Source organism: Gobio gobio (genome assembly GCF_949357685.1).
Source record: "Gobio gobio genome assembly, chromosome: 10".
Classification (NCBI taxonomy): domain Eukaryota; kingdom Metazoa; phylum Chordata; class Actinopteri; order Cypriniformes; family Gobionidae; genus Gobio; species Gobio gobio.
In genome coordinates this window covers 4,738,635-4,760,049 of record NC_137116.1, presented here as the reverse complement: position 1 = coordinate 4,760,049, position 21,415 = coordinate 4,738,635, and the positions used below count along the sequence as shown (strand labels likewise).

Here is a 21,415-nt window from a genome sequence, read left to right as displayed (position 1 = left end):
AATACTTCCTCCTTTAATTACGTGCTTTAACATATTTTTTGGCAACTTCTTCCAGGAAGTCTGTAACAGAACGGGAAACTGTATCCTTTGAGTAGCCTACTAGTTTCAATGCTGATATTAGCCTATTCTGTTAACTTTTTTCATAGATTCATCACACAAAACCAAAACTATTTTATTTTTAGGTGATTGGTTTTCATTGAGAATTTTTGCATGTTCCATTACCATGTTTTAATGCTTTATGTAAATAAATAAATAAAAAACATTAAAGCGATGGTTCACCCAAAAATGAAATCTGTGATTAATTACTCATCCTCGTTCCAAACCCGCAAGACTTTCGTTCATTTTCGGAACACAAATTGAGATATTTTTATGAAATCTGAGAGCTTCTGTCCCTCTATTGACAGCAACACAACTAACACTCTGACACTTCAAAAAATTCATAAAGAGATCGTAAAACTAATCCATATGAATTGAGCGGACCTAGTCCAAATTTTCTGAAGAGACACGATCGCTTTATATGATGAACAGATTGAATTTAGGCTTTTATTCACTTATAAACATTCATCAACACACACATCAGTTCTGGTAAATGGAAGCTCAAGCATGAAAACCAATGAGGTTTGGTTCATTCTCCTGTTATGCAGCACGTTTGAGCTTCCACAAGAACCAATGAGATTCATTTGAGCTTCCGCAAGAACCAATGAGATTCATTCTCGTGTTATGCAGCACGTTTGAGCTTCAGCAAGAACCAATGAGATTCATTTGAGCTTCCGCAAGAACCAATGAGATTCATTCTCGTGTTATGCAGCACGTTTGAGCTTCAGCAAGAGCCAATGAGGTTCATTCTCGTGTTATGCAGCACATTTGAGCTTCAGCAAGAACCAATGAGATTCATTTGAGCTTCCGCAAGAACCAATGAGATTCATTCTCGTGTTATGCAGCACGTTTGAGCTTCAGCAAGAACCAATGAGGTTCATTCTCTTGTTACACAGCACGTTTGAGCTTTGCCAAGAGCCAATGAGGTTCATTCTCGTGTTACGCAGCACATTTGAGCTTTCGCAAGAACCAATGAGGTTCATTCTCGTGTTACGCAGCACGTTTGAGCTTCCGCAAGAACCAATGAGATTCATTTGAGCTTCCGTAAGAACCAATGAGATCCATTCTCGTGTTATGCAGCACGTTTGAGCTTCCGCAAGAACCAATGAGGTTCATTCTCGTGTTATGCAGCACGTTTGAGCTTCAGCAAGAACCAATGAGATTCATTCTCGTGTTACGCGGCACGTTTGAGCTTCAGCAAGAACCAATGAGGTTCATTCTCTTGTTACACAGCACGTTTGAGCTTCAGCAAAAACCAATGAGGTTCATTCTTTTGTTACACAGCACGTTTGAGCTTCAGCAAAAACCAATGAGGTTCATTCTTTTGTTACACAGCACGTTTGAGCTTCAGCAAAAACCAATGAGGTTCATTCTCGTGTTACGCAGCATGTTTGAGCTTTCGCAAGAACCAATGAGGTTCATTCTCGTGTTACGCAGCACGTTTGAGCTTCAGCAAGAACCAATGAGGTTCATTCTCGTGTTACGCAGCACGTTTGAGCTTCAGCAAGGACCAATGAGGTTCATTCTCATGTAACACAGCACGTTTGAGCTTCAGCAAGAACCAATGAGGTTCATTCTCGTGTTACGCAGCACGTTTGAGCTTCAGCAAGAGCCAACGAGGTTCATTCTCGTGTTACGCAGCATGTTTGAGCTTCAGCAAGAACCAATGAGGTTCATTCTCTTGTTACACAGCACGTTTGAACTTTCGCAAGAGCCAATGAGGTTCATTCTCATGTTACGCAGCATGTTTGAGCTTCAGCAAGAGCCAATGAGGTTCATTCTCGTGTTACGCAGCACGTTTGAGCTTCAGCAAGAACCAATGAGGTTCATTCTCGTGTTACGCAGCATGTTTGAGCTTCAGCAAGAGCCAATGAGGTTCATTCTCGTGTTATGCAGCACGTTTGAGCTTCAGCAAGAGCCAATGAGGTTCATTCTCGTGTTATGCAGCACGTTTGAGCTTCAGCAAGAGCCAATGAGGTTCATTCTCGTGTTATGCAGCACGTTTGAGCTTCAGCAAGAGCCAATGAGGTTCATTCTCGTGTTACGCAGCACGTTTGAGCTTCAACAAGAGCCAATGAGGTTCATTCTCGTGTTACGCAGCACGTTTGAGCTTCCGCAAGAGCCAATGAGGTTCATTCTCGTGTTACGTGGCACGTTTGAGCTTCAGCAAGAGCCAATGAGGTTCATTCTCGTGTTATGCAGCACGTTTGAGCTTCAGCAAGAGCCAATGAGGTTCATTCTCGTGTTACGCAGCACGTTTGAGCTTCCGCAAGAGCCAATGAGGTTCATTCTCGTGTTACGTGGCACGTTTGAGCTTCAGCAAGAGCCAATGAGGTTCATTCTCGTGTTACGCAGCACGTTTGAGCTTCAGCAAGAGCCAATGAGGTTCATTCTCGTGTTACGCGGCACGTTTGAGCTTCAGCAAGAGCCAATGAGGTTCATTCTCGTGTTACGCGGCACGTTTGAGCTTCAGCAAGAGCCAATGAGGTTCATTCTCGTGTTATGCAGCACGTTTGAGCTTCAGCAAGAACCAATGAGGTTCATTCTCTTGTTACACAGCACGTTTGAACTTTCGCAAGAGCCAATGAGGTTCATTCTCATGTTACGCAGCATGTTTGAGCTTCAGCAAGAGCCAATGAGGTTCATTCTCGTGTTACGCAGCACGTTTGAGCTTCAGCAAGAACCAATGAGGTTCATTCTCGTGTTACGCAGCATGTTTGAGCTTCAGCAAGAGCCAATGAGGTTCATTCTCGTGTTATGCAGCACGTTTGAGCTTCAGCAAGAGCCAATGAGGTTCATTCTCGTGTTATGCAGCACGTTTGAGCTTCAGCAAGAGCCAATGAGGTTCATTCTCGTGTTACGCAGCACGTTTGAGCTTCAACAAGAGCCAATGAGGTTCATTCTCGTGTTACGCAGCACGTTTGAGCTTCCGCAAGAGCCAATGAGGTTCATTCTCGTGTTACGTGGCACGTTTGAGCTTCAGCAAGAGCCAATGAGGTTCATTCTCGTGTTATGCAGCACGTTTGAGCTTCAGCAAGAGCCAATGAGATGAAAACATGGCGCCGCCGTGCTCGGTCGCCGTTCAGGTCGCTCCGCTAAGACTTTGCTTTTATTTATTATTCTACTCTCTTTTACTCTCTATTTTTTCCAACGGATCATCTGCTTTGATCTGTTACGACAGCAAAACACTTCTGGAAATTGGTTACCGCTACACTGACCTGTTTCAGGACACTTTCTCCAATCTTCCATCTGAGATTCGCCGGGACGCCGAGTTGAACAATGGCCACTCGAGTCGACGGCGAAGATTCAAAAAACACCGCGGGAAACGCGCTGGGATCCGCAACAGACTGAGAAAAAGAGCATTCAGTCCTCCTCTCCCGAGCATTTTGCTCGCAAATGTCCAATCCTTGGAGAATAAGATGGACGATCTTAGAGCCAGGATAAGTTTTCAACGGGACATGAGAGACTGCAACATCTATTGTCTGTCCGAAACATGGCTCACGCCAGCGGTCCCGGATACAGCCGTGACGCCGTCCGAGAACTTCTCTGTTTTTCGGATGGACAGAACAGCCGAGACCGGGAAATCTAAAGGCGGTGGAGTGTGTTTCATGATAAACAAGAAATGGTGCGATCCTAGGAACATCTCCATTCTTTCGCGATCCTGCTCTCCTCACTTGGAACATTTAACTCTCATGTGCCGGCCTTTCTACCTGCCGAGGGAGTTTTCCTCGGTCATCGCCACTGCCGTTTATATTCCACCACAGGCAGACACGGGGCTGGCTTTATCTGCCCTCCATGATGTGACCAGCGGCTTCATAAACAAACACCCCGACGCTGCTTTCATCATCGCGGGTGATTTTAACAAAGCAAACCTAAAGAAAGTATTGCCAAACTTTCACCAGCATGTCTCCTGTCCCACACGAGGAGCAAACACACTGGATCATTGCTACTCTCCGTTTAAGAACGCCTACAAAGCTCGTTCACAGCCAGCTTTTGGCAAATCGGACCATGCCGCCATTTTCCTCACACCGGAATATAAACAAAGGCTCGTTCAAGAGCCCCCGGTGAGGAGGGAAGTCAAACGCTGGTCATCCCATTCAGAGATCACGCTACAGGCAGCTCTTGATGACGTCGACTGGGACATGTTCCGCGCGAGTTCTGAAGACGTCAGCGAGTTCACAGAAGTGGCGCTCTGCTTTATCAACACACTGACAGAGCAAGCCACACAAACAATAACTATAACGTCCTTCCCTAATCAGAAACCGTGGGTGGACAGTTCAATCCGCACTGCAGTTAACACGCGCACTATCGCGTACAATGCCGGTCTCCAAACGGGGGATATGAGGGAGTACAAAGCTTCATGTTACGCCCTCCGGCGCGCCGTTAAAGCCGCAAAACTCCGCTATAAAGACAGAGTGGAATCTCATTTCCAACTCAACGACTCCCGGCGGATGTGGCAGGGACTGAGGACCATCTGTGCTTTTGGAACTAAATCCTCTGCAGAGGTGAGAGCTGATCCGTTGCTGGTGAACGAGTTAAACTCTTTCTACGCTCGCTTTGATGGTAATCGCGGCAGCGCGACTCCGGCGAGTGACGCGTCAGAGAGAGTCCCTCAGAGCAGCAACGGTCACGTGATCTCTGTCTCGGAGGACGAGGTTCGGAGGGCACTCAAACGTGTGGATGTCAGGAAAGCTGCTGGGCCGGATGGTATTTCAGGTCGTGTTCTGCGGTCCTGTGCTGATCAGCTCGCAGGGCTCTTTACATCCATATTTAACGAGTCCCTTGCTACATCTGTTGTCCCCACCTCCTTCAAACGATCCTCCATCATCCCTGTACCTAAGATCAGTAAACCCTCTTGCCTAAATGACTATCGTCCAGTGGCTCTCACATCTTTAGTCATGAAGGTCTTTGAGAGACTCATTAAAAACAACATTTGCTCCTCCATTCCTGACACTTTGGACCCTCTTCAGTTTGCCTATCCCAATAGATCGACTGAAGATGCCATTTCTCACGTCCTTCACTCCTGCCTCACTCACATCGACAGCAAAAGTGGGAACTATGTCAGGCTGCTATTTATTGACTATAGCTCAGCCTTTAACACCATAGTTCCCATTAAGCTAACACACAAACTCCTGGATCTAGGCCTGAATTCTTCTCTTTGCCTCTGGATTGAAGATTTCCTCACTGGCAGACCCCAGGCGGTGAGAGTAGGCCAGTTCACCTCCACCTCCATCACCCTGAGTGTTGGAGCTCCACAGGGCTGTGTGCTGAGTCCCCTGCTCTACTCTCTCTACACCCATGACTGTGTGTCCACACACAGCTCCACCTCGATCATCAAGTTTGCTGATGATACTGTTGTCCTGGGTCTCATCTCCAACAACAATGAGACGGCATACTTGGACGAAGTGGAGCAACTGACATCATGGTGCCAGGACAACTGTCTCTCTCTGAATGTTAACAAGACCAAAGAACTGATTGTGGACTTCAGGAAGAGACAGCATCGGTCATACTCCCCTCTCATGATCAGCGGGACACCGGTAGAGAGAGTGAGCAGCTTCAAATACCTGGGTGTGAACATCTCCGAGGATCTGACCTGGACTACACACATCCAGACACAGGTGAAAAAAGCCAGGCAAAGACTGTACCACCTGCGCCAGCTGAGGAAATTCAGGGTTTCACCAGCCATCCTGAAAACTTTCTATCGAGGGGCGATAGAAAGTGTCCTGACTCAGTGCATCACAGCGTGGTACGGGAACAGCACCAGTCACGACTGCAAAGCCCTGCAAAGAGTGGTGCGCTTATCCGAGCGCATCTCAGGCTCAGCTCTCCCGTCTCTGCAGGACATCTACACCAAACGCTGCAGAGGTAGAGCTACCAAAATCATCAGAGACATAAATCACCCTGCAAACTCTCACTTCACCCTGCTGCCATCTGGTAAGCGCTTCCGTAGCCTGATGGCAAAGACTGAAAGACTCAGGAGGAGTTTCTTCCCCCAGGCCATCAGACTCCTGAACTCAGTCACGTGACTTCACTTCACCCCGCACACGCATAAACAACCAGTTTATACATTAACATTCACATACTGCCATTGCACTGCACTTTACTTTCCTATTGTTACTGCGTAACAACCTGTAATAAACCTTGCACATTATACTTCTTTATATATATATATTTATGTTAACCACTTATTTCTAAGTCTACAGTTTATCTCACTTATCATATCCACTTATTTTTTTATATTTTTTTATATTTTTTATATTTTAATTTTTATATTTTTATTTTTATCTTATTTCCTATTTTTATCTTTTACTTGATTTATTTATAATTCTACTTATGTTAATACTTTTTATTCTAATTTTATTCTATTTCTATTCTAATTTCTTGTAACTGTTATTTGCACTGTCCATGGAGCGGACCTGTTTACATTTCACTGCCAGTTGTATATTGTGTATATAACTGTGTATGTGACAAATAAAACTCTTGAATCTTGAATCTTGAATCTTGAAATGAGGTTCATTCTCGTGTTACGCAGCACGTTTGAGCTTCAGCAAGAGCCAATGAGGTTCATTCTCGTGTTACGCGGCACGTTTGAGCTTCAGCAAGAGCCAATGAGGTTCATTCTCGTGTTATGCAGCACGTTTGAGCTTCAGCAAGAACCAATGAGGTTCATTCTCTTGTTACACAGCACGTTTGAGCTTTCGCAAGAGCCAATGAGGTTCATTCTCGTGTTACGCAGCATGTTTGAGCTTCAGCAAGAGCCATTGAGGTTCATTCTCGTGTTATGCAGCACGTTTGAGCTTCAACAAGAGCCAATGAGGTTCGTTCTCGTGTTACGCAGCACATTTGAGCTTCTGCAAGAACCAAGGAGGTTTGTTCTTGTGCGTCAAGCAGGTTCATTTGAGCTTCTGTTTATGTTCAACCCTAACCCTTTATGCCCACAAATTAATTTGACTGAAAATCACATTTGGTCCTGGGGACCCACAGAACTGCACTTTTTGTATGTCTACCTTATTTACCACACCTGATTCAGATCATCGACTTATTTGCATGAACTAATTAGTTCAGAGAATAGAGACCTACAAAATGTGCAATGCTGGTCCCTGGTATACCAGGACTAAATGCCATGGCCATAGTTAATTAAATGATTTTTTTCTTTCTTTTATTTAGCTGTTTTACCGTTCAAACTGCAATGTTACACCGGAACCAGTATAGACAGAAATAATATCATGTAGAACCCAATTCAGTTATACTGGAATCATGTTTGGATTAGGAAATTAACGGAAATCTCAGAGGAACTATAGAAGTTTTCTGTTGGTAAATGTGACGAATCCACAAAATCGAAACTGTGTGAAATCTGCATGGGGAAATGTGGATTCTTATTGAAATTAATGGATTTTAATCAGCAAAAACTTGCAGAACAATGGTACATGTGCAATCACAATAGTCTAGAAACATCTTAACACATTAAGAAACGTGTTCTAAAAGTTGGAATCCTTTAAAAAAATCTTTAGTATTCCCTAAAATTGTTTCCACATGAAAGAAACCCAAAAGGAATCATGTTACAACTGCATTTCTTAGAGACATATTTGAAGTAATTAAGCTGGAGCTGTTTACTGTCGCCTGCATTGGTTTTCAATGAAGTAAAATAACCAACAGCAAGATTAATGCAAAATAAAAGTCCAATATTTTTGTCCCTATTTTACATCATCCATAAACACCTTGGTACAAATCAAAAGTCTATATCACAGCCAGAATCATCCAATGGCGCTGCTTCAATGAGGGTTTCTGCCGGGAGTGATGATCCTCCGTGATCAGACACAGAGGGAACCTGTAGAAAGGACAGATGCATCATTTGAAAGAGCTGTTTGTTATAAGTTTAGGTATAAACTGGAAAGAGGTGCAACTGTTCGCAATGTTCTCTGATGCTGCTCACGTTTGGTATTACTGGCGGAGTCAATGTGCCCTTCTGAAGTCCTTCCCAATCGAAGCCTTCAAACCACCTGAGAAACACAACACAAGTTAATCAGTGCAGAAAATAAGCCGCCACTTAAAAACAGAGCAGCGTCCTCTTCTTTCCTTCGCTCTTTTCTTTTCCACTCTCATCTAATCTCACAAATCATTCCCCTTCTTACCCCACCCCACACCAATCCCTTCCCTTCCTTCTGTACAAATATATTTGATGAAGAGCACATATGAGCAGCTCTTACACGTGTCTGCAGATGTCCTTGACCCCGTTCCTCTGGCCCAGTCTCTCTGTGGGGTTGAGTCTGGAAATGGGGTGACAGATGATAGCAGACTCAGACCCAAATCACACAAACAAACCCCAAAGCATGTGAAGTGCACTGCTATTCTCACTGTCACACATCTATCTAACTACCACTCCATCCATCCATTCATCTATCCATTCATCTATCCATTAATCTATCTATTAATCTATCTATCTATCTATCTATCTATCTATCTATCTATCTATCTATCTATCTATCTATCTATCTATCTATCTATCTATCTATCTATCTATCTATCTATCTATCTATCTATCTATCTATCTATCTATCTATCTATCTATCTATCTATCTATCTATCCGTTCATCCAACCACCCACCCACCCATCCATCCATCCATCCATCTCTGTCCATCCGTCCCTATATCTATCTATCTATCTATCTATCTATCTATCTATCTATCTATCTATCTATCTATCTATCTATCTATCTATCTATCTATCTATCTATCTATCTATCTATCTATCTATCTATCTATCTATCTATCTATCTATCTATCTATCTATCTATCTATCTATCTGTCTGTCTGTCTGTCTGTCTGTCTGTCTTTCTCTCGCTCTCTCTGTCTATCTGTCTGTCTGTTTACCTACATAGTGACAGATGTTTAATTTGGTTTACCAAGCCTTTTCTCAAAATGTTTTTCTTCTTGCACAGGAAATAGAAACTGTGAGGAAACCCTCTATACCTGCAGAGGCTCTTAATGAGATGTGCTGCAGTCCTGCTGATGGTTTTGGGCAACTCAAGCTCATCTATTCCCTTCAGAGCTGCTGTATAAACCTTCAGCTGCTCTGAGCCAGAGAACAGGGGGCTGGAAGGGTGGAAACAGAACAGGGTTGTGATATTGTCCTTTAACATTTAAAACATGTCTTACAGTTTTTCTCCATTGGTTTGGCTCATTTCTTGAAACAGAAATTACATTCTCAGAATTGTAAGATAATTTGGCAAAACTGTCTTACAGTTCAGCACAACACTATAGCTCACTTGCAAAAGCTAATATCTCTCCCAAAACTGTTCACTCATGCTTCAGAACTAAATTCCTTTCCCATATAAATAGTCAGTGCCACCAAAATGGCAAAGATCCTTCTCATTGATTTGGCTCATTTCTTGAAACAGACCGGACGTTCTCAACTCTCTTGGTGCTTTTGCCAAAATAACGTGGATGGTTCGGCACAACACCATGGTTCACCTGCAAAAGCTCATACCTCTCCCAAAACAGTTCACTCATGTGTCAAAACTAAATTTCCTTCTCATTTAAACAGTCAGTGCCCCCAAAATGCTTCGTCCCTTTGGCATTGTGTAAGCACTGCGAGTCAAAATGTTTAGATGTTTTGTCACTATGGCAGAGGACCATTGAAATATCCCTCATGTCCACCTTTCAGTCTTAGCCCAGTCCTTCATTTTTGTCTAGCTAACAGAATACAATTGTGTATAAAACTGAAAAAAAAAAAAGAAACAGGATTTTAGGGTAAGAGTAGCCTCCAAGGTTTGACATCACACATTGCACTCATACTGCCAAGGAAATTAACCATTATCATTCACACACATAAAGTAACTTCCATACATCAGCGTAAAAAGAAAATGTATACAGCATAATATACTGTAATATAACACACAAACAAAAAAACTATGAAAATTACCGTCCTCACCCTCCTGGCCATCCACACGCTGCTGTTCTCAATCTTACTGTAAACACTTGTAATATTGTAAAATTTCTACTTTTCTAATTATGTAATCTGGGTTTGATTTTTTTCAGAGATATTGTTAGAGTAAAGTGAATATATGGACCAAACAGTACACACAAGACCAGTACTGCATATTGATGAAAATATTTAGTTCTCTCCACATTTGTAAAATCATTCGATTCATTCATGCATTTTCAAAGGTTTTTTTTTTTTTATATCTGCTGAGGTTGGGCTGAAGTCTCTGTCCAGCCTCTCTCAAAGACAACCCATGGGTTCTCAGTAGAATCACATCTGATAAATTTGGTCCGTGTCTTCTTTGGCCACATCCTACTCCAGGTCTACCTCTTCCTACCCCTCTCTTCCCCTCTTTACCCCTCTCTTCCCCTTCCCCTCTCTTCCCCTCTCTTCCCCTCTCTACCCCTCTCTACCCCTCTCTTCCCCTCTCTACCCCTCTCTACCCCTCTCTTCCCCTTCCCCTCTCTTCCCCTCTCTTCCCCTCTCTTCCCCTCTTTACCCCTCTCTTCCCCTTCCCCTCTCTTCCCCTCTCTTCCCCTCTCTACCCCTCTCTACCCCTCTCTTCCCCTCTCTACCCCTCTCTTCCCCTTCCCCTCTCTTCCCCTCTCTTCCCCTCTCTACCCCTCTCTTCCCCTTCCCCTCTCTTCCCCTCTCTTCCCCTCTCTTCCCCCTTCCCACCCCTCTCTTCCCCTCTCTACCCCTCTCTACCCCTCTCTTCCCCTTCCCCTCTCTTCCCCTCTCTTCCCCTCTCTACCCCTCTCTTCCCCTTCCCCTCTCTTCCCCTCTCTTCCCCCTTCCCACCCCTCTCTTACCCTCTCTACCCCCTTCCCCTCTCTACCCCTCTCTTCCCCTCTCTTCCCCTCTCTACCCCTCTCTTCCCCTTCCCCTCTCTTCCCCTCTCTTCCCCCTTCCCACCCCTCTCTTCCCCTCTCTTCCCCTCTCTTCCCCTCTCTACCCCTCTCTTCCCCTTCCCCTCTCTTCCCCTCTCTTCCCCCTTCCCACCCCTCTCTTCCCCTCTCTACCCCCTTCCCCTCTCTACCCCTCTCTTCCCCTCTCTTCCCCTCTCTACCCCTCTCTACCCCTCTCTTCCCCTTCCCCTCTCTTCCCCTCTCTTCCCCTCTCTACCCCTCTCTTCCCCTTCCCCTCTCTTCCCCTCTCTTCCCCCTTCCCACCCCTCTCTTCCCCTCTCTACCCCCTTCCCCTCTCTACCCCTCTCTACCCCTCTCTTCCCCTCTCTACCCCTCTCTTCCCCTCTCTACCCCTCTCTTCCCCTCTCTTCCCCTCTCTTCCCCTCTCTACCCCTCTCTTCCCCTCTCTTCCCCTCTCTTCCCCTCTCTACCCCTCTCTACCCCTCTCTACCCCTCTCTTCCCCTCTCTACCCCTCTCTACCCCTCTCTACCCCTCTCTTCCCCTCTCTACCCCTCTCTACCCCTCTCTTCCCCTTCCCCTCTCTTCCCCTCTCTTCCCCTTCCCACCCCTCTCTTCCCCTCTCTACCCCCTTCCCCTCTCTACCCCTCTCTTCCCCTCTCTTCCCCTCTCTACCCCTCTCTACCCCTCTCTTCCCCTTCCCCTCTCTTCCCCTCTCTTCCCCTCTCTACCCCTCTCTACCCCTCTCTTCCCCTTCCCCTCTCTTCCCCTCTCTTCCCCTCTCTACCCCTCTCTTCCCCTTCCCCTCTCTTCCCCCTTCCCACCCCTCTCTTCCCCTCTCTACCCCCTTCCCCTCTCTACCCCTCTCTACCCCTCTCTTCCCCTCTCTACCCCTCTCTTCCCCTCTCTACCCCTCTCTTCCCCTCTCTTCCCCTCTCTACCCCTCTCTACCCCTCTCTTCCCCTCTCTTCCCCTCTCTTCCCCTCTCTACCCCTCTCTACCCCTCTCTTCCCCTCTCTACCCCTCTCTACCCCTCTCTTCCCCTCTCTTCCCCTCTCTACCCCTCTCTACCCCTCTCTACCCCTCTCTTCCCCTCTCTACCCCTCTCTACCCCCTTCCCCTCTCTTCCCCTCTCTACCCCTCTCTTCCCCTCTCTACCCCTCTCTACCCCTCTCTTCCCCTCTCTACCCCTCTCTACCCCTCTCTTCCCCTCTCTTCCCCTCTCTACCCCTCTCTACCCCTCTCTACCCCTCTCTTCCCCTCTCTACCCCTCTCTACCCCCTTCCCCTCTCTACCCCTCTCTACCCCTCTCTACCCCCTTCCCACCCCTCTCTTCCCCCTTCCCACCCCTCTCTTCCCCTCTCTACCCCTCTTCCCCCACGGGCTCCCCCTCTCATCCTCACTCTTCCTCTTCCTCGAGCAGGCAGTTGCTCTTGTTCATTTACTTGGCCAGGTGGCTCCATGTTCAGAAATTGTACTGGTCCTGCATGGCCAAGCTCTTTACATGTATGTTTGGCAGCATTCACAGTCATGGACAGCACCTGTCAGGTAACTAAACATACTGTTTGATTGGTCAACTGAGATATGTGAAAGTCCTCCTTCATTAGTCAAGTTCTAGTTTCACCTGACTGTCAATTGCTGTAATACATTTATCAAATGTTCCAAGGGATTCATATATGGTATTCATGGTATGATGTTCTTGACTAATTTTGACAATTGAACAGACTATTGTGCATGTGATGACTTATACAATGAAATGACGCTGATACGTTTTGGAGCGAACGACCATTAGACTGAGAATCAAACAATCAGTTTAGATCAACAAGATCTATTCACTTGGAAATTGTGCTAAATGTAGGCTACCTGTACCTAATCATTTGCAAAGATGTACTGAGACATTGAGACATGTACTTAGACATTTGCAATTTGATAAAATGAATGAGAAATGCTATTCTGTTGTGAACAATTGCCAAGTGGTTTGGAGATTTGTCCATGTTGTTTTGAGAATGTAATTTCTGTTTCAAGAAATGAGCCAAACCAATGGAGAAAAACTGTAAAAAAAACATAAACATGAACTGGAAACACTGTTTTAGTAATATACTAGCAATGGAGGCACAGAAGGCAATATGCAGAGTTTTTTTTAACAATGTTTTAAATAAAAAACTTTTAACAGCAAACTTTGTTCATTTAACTGTAAATTTTACATTTTCCTTTTGAAGTTGGACTACTTTTCTGGGTGGAGGAATGTAAGGTTATGTAACCCAGTTTCTGTGAGTAAAGTGTGCTATATCTGGATAGGTACATATTCCTTTCATGTCGTTTACAGATATCAAACAAAAGTAACCCGAATTACATTTCAATGATCATGTTATGAGTTGATGTTATATCAGTCTCACTATAGCATATGCAATGTTTAAAGGCATAATTCTCCCAAAAATGAAAACTGATATCATTTACTCACCCCATTGTCATTAAATCCCATAAGACTACATTACATGTTTTTAATACTTTCTAATAATTTTTGTCCATCCATTGAAAGTCCACTCAACCCATGCATGCTTCAAAAAGAACAAAAAGTCATTATAAAAATAATCCATAAGAATTTAGAGATTTAATCCAAGTCGCCTGAAGAGACACAATTGATTTATATGATGAATAGTTTAATTTAGGCTGTTATTAATATGCGAGAACAAACCTAGTTGCTTTTCCATAGTTGATGTATTCTATGTATGTGTGATGATCAATGCTTGTATGTGCAGGCCTAAATAAAATCTGACAGAATGATGACAGAATTTTCTTTTTGGGTTTTACTTTCCAGACATTTACTTGCGGTGCTGCTCACTTTCTTGCTTATCTTCCAGCAGCATGCTGGTGCTACACATACTTTGAAAATTATATGTAAAAGATTTATTTTAAAATAACTCAGATGAAAGCTACAAATAGACCCAGGCGTGTCATTTTAGTATCACTTGGACACAGATGAAGGGGTAACCTAAAAATGTCACCTTTTTTGCTCTGAGCACTTTTTGGATGTTTGTAGGATTTTTGTCCTTGGAAACAGTGTGTGAGCTCTTTTTCTTTTTTTGAAAATAAACCAAAACATTACTTTATGCATATTTTAATCATGCACTCTAAAAAAATGGACAAACCCAGCAATTGGGCTGTTTTAACCCAGCGATTGGGTTGTTTTAAGCAAACATTTAACCCAACCACTGGGTTAAAACAACCCATTTACTGAGTTAAAACAACCCAATTGCTGGGTTTGTCCATTTTCAACCCACCTTGGGTTGTTTTTAACCCAACATTTTTTAGAGTGTGGCAACTGAATGTAATTTTTCATGTTAATAAATATATGACAATAGATTAGATCACTTTAAAAGGAAAATTACCCAATGAAATACTCACCCTCAAGCCATCCTATAGGTGTATTATGCACTCTAAAAAATGCTGGGTTAAAACAACCCAAGTTGGGTTGACAATGGACTAACCCAGCAATTGGGTTGTTTTAACCCAGTGAATGGGTCGTTTTAACCCAGCGGTTGGGTTAAATATCTGCTTAAAACAACCCAATCACTGGGTTAAAACAACCCAATTGCTGGGTTAGTCCACTTTCAACCCAGCATTTTTTAGAGTGTGGAAACTGAATGTAATTTTTCATGTTAATAAATATATGGCAATGTTAAAAGATTAGATCACTTTAAAATTAAAATTACCCAATGAAATACTCACCCTCAAGCCATCCTAGGTGTATTATGCACTCTAAAAAATGCTGGGTTAAAACAACCCAAGTTGGGTTGACAATGGACTAACCCAGCAATTGGGTTGTTTTAACCCAGTGAATGGGTCGTTTTAACCCAGCGGTTGGGTTAAATATCTGCTTAAAACAACCCAATCACTGGGTTAAAACAACCCAATTGCTGGGTTAGTCCACTTTCAACCCAGCATTTTTTAGAGTGTGGAAACTGAATGTAATTTTTCATGTTAATAAATATATGGCAATGTTAAAAGATTAGATCACTTTAAAATTAAAATTACCCAATGAAATACTCACCCTCAAGCCATCCTAAGTGTATTATGCACTCTAAAAAATGCTGGGTTAAAACAACCCAAGTTGGGTTGACAATGGACTAACCCAGCAATTGGGTTGTTTTAACCCAGTGAATGGGTATTTTTAACCCCGCGGTTGGGTTAAATGTTTGCTTAAAACAACCCAATCACTGACCAAAACATTACTTTATGCATATTTTAATCATGCACTCTAAAAAAATGGATAAACCCAGCAATTGGGCTGTTGCTGGGTTAGTCCATTTTCAACCCAACTTGGGTTGTTTTTAACCCAGCATTTTTTAGTCTGTGACTTTCTTCTTTCTGATGAACACAATCAGAGTTATATTAATACATTTCCTGACGCTTCCACACTTTACAATGTCAGTGACAGGGTCTATTGAGTTTGAAGATCAAAAAAGTGCATCCATCCATCATAAACATACTCCACGCGGCTCCGGGGGGTTAATAAAGGCCTTCTGAAGCAAATCCATGGGGTTTTGTAAGAAAAATGCCCATATTTAAAACTTTATAAAGTAAAATATCTAGCTTTTTCTGTAAGTTAAATATGGTAGGCGGTCTGTTGGAAGTTAGATATTGTTCACTGTTCACTGCCATTATAAAGCTTGGAAGTGTCCGGATATTTATTAATATAACTCCGATTGTGTTCATCAGAAAGAAGAAAGTCATACACTGTGGGATTACAAATTAAAACATTTTTATTTCTAGGTCCCAATATGATATAAACTGAAAACATTATGTACATTGTGTTTTACATTTTGAGGTAAAGACTGACGACATTCTATGAAGATCAAGTTAATCAGCCCAGGTGTTTGAGACATTTGTCTTTTGTCTTTATGCACTTCCTGGCCATTTGGTATGACAAGCCCAAGGCACAGCTGTGCCTTTGTCTCTATGATAATGTGAAGGTATGAGCAATACTGTCAGAGTGATTGGATTAGCATCTATGCATTTGAATGACACTGTTATGATGATTGGAATAGAACTGGTGACACTCTAATATCTGGGGCGTGTCCCTTTACCTGGACACAACATTTCATTCAATCTGTAACTAACTGTAAAGTTGCTTTTCGATGATGTTCACGTCGCGTAATTACGTCACTTCATAATGGTCCCATGGCAATAGAATGGCTGCTCTTGTGTGAAGAAAACGGAACATTTTTCATCTTTCTGCTAAGATATATGTGACTTTTTTGCAACGAAAATGCGGGGATTATGAAATCATGCAAGCCTGCATATTTTGCGCGTGGAAATCAGCAATTTATGCGGTGAAAGTGCGGCCTATATACAAGTGGAGGACAGAGGAGCCTCTTAAAGAAGAAGTTACAGGTCTGTGAGAGCCAGAAATCTTGCTTTTTTGTTGGTGACCAAATACTTATTTTCCACCATAATTTGCAAATAAATTCTTTAAAAATCAGACAATGTGCTTTTCTGGATTTTTTTTTCTCATTATGTCTCTCATAGTTGAAGTATACCTAGGATGAAAATCCTACAGGCCTCTCTCATCGTTTTAAGTGGGAGAACTTGCACAAATGGGGGCTGACTAAATACTTTTTTGCCCCACTGTGTATATATATATATATATATATATATATTATATGATGCCTGGTAATATATATATATTATATGATGCCGTGATGCCTGGATAATATATATATATATATATATATATATATATATATATATAGCATACAATAGTCAAATGTACTGTAACACAATGAATGAGTCAATGTAGTAATTTAAAAAAAACGTACCTGCTATTGAGCAGTTCATACAGCAACATCCCAAAGGCCCAGAGATCTGCAGACAGGCCGTGACCTTGATGCAGAATGACCTCTGGAGGCTGATAACCCACAGACCCACAGAATGACCAGGCCCTGTGCAAACAGCCCAGCTTCTTAGCACAACCAAACCCTGTCTGATACAGTAGATAGAGAGAAACACAACTAAGTGTTAAGTGTTAACCCCCTATAGTTAAAATTGCCAAACATGAATCATCACAAAGTGGTTATAGGCTGCCATCTGGTTTAACTTTAAACATGGATGTATTAAGCACCAGTTTAGCATATCCACGTTGGTGCAGTAGCACATTTTCAGGTTTCAGGTCTCTGTGAACAATGCCTTTGCTGTGTAATACACTAAGAGCTTCCAGCACACATGCTGTGTAGAAGCGAACAGCATCTTCTTCCAGTGACCCCCTGAAACATAAAATCACATATTAGTCAGTCACTGTCAGTTCAGACAAAGTCCCTTTCAGGCAAGTCATTTCACTCGGTGGAAATGCCTCCCGGGCAGCTGTGATTGTAGCTCCAATTTTTTTGAATGGGGAAACATCAAATTGTCCAAAGCTGTTCACCAAGCTTACAATTACATTTCATATTTGAAATCGCCAATGAAATCTGACAACAACTGTATCATAAATGTGGTTTCTTATACTTAAATAGCGCTAAAAATCATATTTTTCAGGCTTTACCAGTCAATGCACAGTCCTAAGCGTGCATTTCAGAACACTGACTATTTCTATAGCAACCAGGGGCCAGTTGCATAAACATAGCCGTTATGTTAAGACAGTGGCTGAATCCGAAATCGCCCCCTAAACCCTCATTCACTATTCCCTACTTTAGTCCACTGATACAGTACACTTGAAGGAGTGAATGAAAACAAGTGAGTGAATTCGGACAGCCGTTGTGTGTACATCGGCTGTACACTCGGTATTGTGATGCAATGTGGGATTGAATGAGTGCACTCAATAACGTCCACTATGGTTTCGGACACCACTACAAATGGCTGTCCCGTCAAACAGTGCCCTATTTAAGGGTATAGGGGGCAATTTCGGATTCAGCCAGTGTATTTAGATCTAGTATGTCCCACTAGCAGTTAGTCAAGGGGCATTCAATCTTATTTTTCGGTATCAAATTAGGCCAGTCTACGTTTTTATGTAACTGATTACAAAAAGTTTTGAACAGTTGTAAAGAAAAAAATATAGATGCAAGCAGCAATACCGGGGCCAAGCACAAATAAGAAGACAAGACATGCCAAAATGTCTGGGAGTGTCAGATCAACTGCAGCACTGAGCAATTAAATACATTTTAAGATGATTTTAGGCAAAAAGGCTGAAAAATGCATTGTAGTCTCTGGGGGTGTCATGTTTTGTTCTATTATAGCGCCACCAAGAAGCACAATCCAAAAAAAAATGTTGTATGTGTCCTCGGAGTGAGCCCATACATGTGTGTGTCAATTTTGGTGAAGATATCTCATTTAGTTTTGGAGTTATAGCCATTTATATGAAAAAACACATAAAAAATGACTGACACCGTATTTTGATTGGATTTTACTACCCCTTACTATCAATATTTTGACATTTGGGAAATTGGAATACAACTATTAACCTATGTTTCCGAACTTTTGGCGCTGGTTTCGTCTCGATCGGACAAGCGGTTTCGAAGATATCAGCTAACGTTTTTTAATCGGTAAATAACAACGCTGCACAAACCATATGCCGAAACCTGGCAAGTCTGGTATTGTTGGACTCGGCAAGGATTCAGGAGACCAAAAAAAATTACTCCCATGAAAAAAAGTCAACCACACCCAAAGTTATAAGCGTTTGAAAAAAATATTCTCCACTAGGTGGCGCTGTTTTGAAACTTCTCAGACTCCTTCAGGGCATCGTGGTGATGACCCATACCAGGTTTCATAACAATCTGTTCATGAATTCATAAAATACAGCATTTTAGCACATAATTCAAAATGGCCGACAGCCAAAATGGCCAATATGGTAAAATTGGATATCACACGATTCGGCATATAGTCCTGAATTTAACGAGACTTTTATGATTTTTGGACAAACGGTTCAGAAGTTATAAGCAAAAATAGCCATTTTTCCTATCTCCGGACCAGTAGGTGGCGCTGCGCCGAAACGCTGCATGTTGCCTCAGGTCATGCTTGTGATGACAATTACCAAGTTTGCTTTGAATACGATAAAGCGTTGCGGAGATATAGCCTTAAGTGTATTTTTGCAACCGCTGCGTAAAATTTGTTCGCTCGTTTATCAAAAACAATTTGACGAATCAACTTGAATTCGATAAATTTTTGTCACCATGGTCTGAAGATGATCTGGTTAAATTTTTGTGAAAATTAGAGCAACGGTCTAGGAGGAGTTCGCAAAAGTAGGTTAATTAAAAATGGCGGGAACATTTTCATGACAGAAAATGATGTCACATTGTGCAATCGAATCGGCTTGAGCCAAGGAATCAAAGGAAAAATTATTTTTGTTTCTATCCATTAGGGTTCAAAAGTTATTAACATAAACATGAGTGAAACTTTGGACAGGTGGTGGCGCTAGAGGGATTGTTTTAGAAACTCCAGAATTGATGTGGTTAATGTTGGACCAGTCCTCTATCTGTGTGCCAAATTTCATAACTTTCCCGCAAACGGTTCTATGGGCTGCCATAGACTTCAATGGCAGAATAATAATAAGAAATCTAACGGTTTCAATAGGTGCCTCCACACCTTCAGTGCTTGGCCCCTAAAAATGATGTCTAACTTTTAAGACTAGTCTTAGCGGTTTATGCAACTGGCATTAGAACTTCGAACCAATCAGCGATTGGCTCTTTTATTAAGAAGGCGGGGCTTATTCCGCCATATTGCAGGTTGCACTTTTTCCCATTCATAGTAATTCGAGTGCACCGTCTTTCTATTATAAAGTCTTTGGTTTAGATCAATTCATAAGGTGTATTCACTGTAGCATTGGGATGTTCATTTTAGTGAATCAATATGTTATACAATGAACAGATTCATGAAATTGAGTCTTTACATGTTTTATTTGTATATAATTTTACTCTCAAAATAATGTAAAATGTAAAATATGTAATAAAATGGTGGAACAAGTATCATAATATGTCAAGCATATTTCTATACATTTCCATTAGACTTTTTTTCTAAAGATATTCGTTGTGATGTGGATGAGAATTTGTGGCCCAACAGACAGGAACAGTTTTCCCTAAGGAGACTGTCCTATGTTCACATTCCTTTCTGTATCGCAATGACCTGGTCTGTCAACAAATTACAGTACAAACAGTAAAAGCGTAAATGTGAATCTTGTCCAGTCTCTTGCAATCAAACTGCCACATACACTTGGTGTAACCTATAATTTACAATAATTGTCATCAAAACTTTAGCCATAGTTTACATCAGAACATAACATCCCTCCAGAGTACACTGTTATATTGACAACATGACTAAGCAATTTGACTGTCTTATCCGTACACAATGACACAAGGACTTGTCATTCTGATGGCACTGACATGTTCATAGACACACATATTTACTAGGATTTTGAGCAAGAGCCTGGCTTTTGCAGGTAATCCATGGTGTTTTGCTTATTGTAGCTATTAAAGGTGAACTATGTAGGATTTTTGCAGTAAAACATCCAGAAATCACTAGGCCAGTGTTATATATTTTGTTCAGTTGAGTACTTAGAATATCCCAAATGTTTTCAACTATTTGTTAATCGTGAGAAAATTGCTATTTTAACCAAGGAGCCGGGACGTGTGAGCTATGCGTTTGAGGGAGTCGCCTGTCGATTGCGTCATATCTGCGTCACCCTCGGTCTCCGGTTTTATTCAGTGAAACACTTTACTCTCACTGCAGTGTGAACAAGTGTCATAGCAGCCGCTGAGCGAACGTCATAACTTCCTTTTCAACACACTCAGATATATCTAATACGACAAACAGAGCTGCGTTACCTCATATACTCATGACTGGAAAAGAGGAAGTGCCGCCGGCAACCGTGTCATAATAAAAGTCCCGCCGGCGACTATAACATAATAACAGTCCCGCTCTTCAATCGCTCCAGCGGCCTTGCTCAGCTCCACAACACTCGCTCCTGCTCTGCTTCACTACAGTAATGTTAATAATCGCATCCATGAACATGATTTCTGCCCGAGTCCTATCCTGACTGTTTCCCACCGGCTGTGAGGTGAAGACCACATGACCCAAGATTCTGCGCTCAAACGTGGCGTCATCAAACTACGCCTTTGTTTTGAACAGGCGACCTCTAGTGGACGGAAAAGTTACATAGTGTAGCTTTAATTATTTTGAGAAATGCACTTGCAAATGTCCAGGATGATTCGAAAAATGTACCAAAGCGACTGAGAAAAACTGTAAGTGATTTACAAACACTTTGCGACCGTATCACTAAAAACAATCAGTTAGAAAGAAATGGAAATCACTGTAGGCTATCTTAGGGTCGTCTCCAGCCAGGGGCGCTGGGGGGGGTTTAGAAACAGGACGATTCTAAGGGCCCACGGACTTTTAGGGCCATACTAGAAGTACTAGAAGTAATGTAATAGAACTTATAAATGTATAATCTACCAAAGAGTTACAAATATAACAAAAATATGGCTT

The 21,415-nt window shown here is 42.4% G+C and overlaps 1 protein-coding gene across 1 annotated transcript in view; it reads right to left on the bottom strand.

The window, feature by feature from the left end:
* Positions 1 to 7,825: 7,825 nt before the first annotated feature.
* Positions 7,826 to 21,415, bottom strand: part of prkg1l (protein kinase cGMP-dependent 1, like) — a gene marked incomplete at both ends in the record, with an annotated part of 70,341 nt that continues 56,751 nt past the window's right edge. Inside the window, 6 exons of the mRNA XM_079828281.1 lie at positions 7,826 to 7,924; positions 8,030 to 8,096; positions 8,304 to 8,363; positions 9,067 to 9,189; positions 16,765 to 16,928; positions 17,067 to 17,208. Coding sequence (XP_079684407.1) covers positions 7,826 to 7,924; positions 8,030 to 8,096; positions 8,304 to 8,363; positions 9,067 to 9,189; positions 16,765 to 16,928; positions 17,067 to 17,208 — 655 coding nt within the window. The remainder of the gene's footprint in view (positions 7,925 to 8,029; positions 8,097 to 8,303; positions 8,364 to 9,066; positions 9,190 to 16,764; positions 16,929 to 17,066; positions 17,209 to 21,415) is intronic.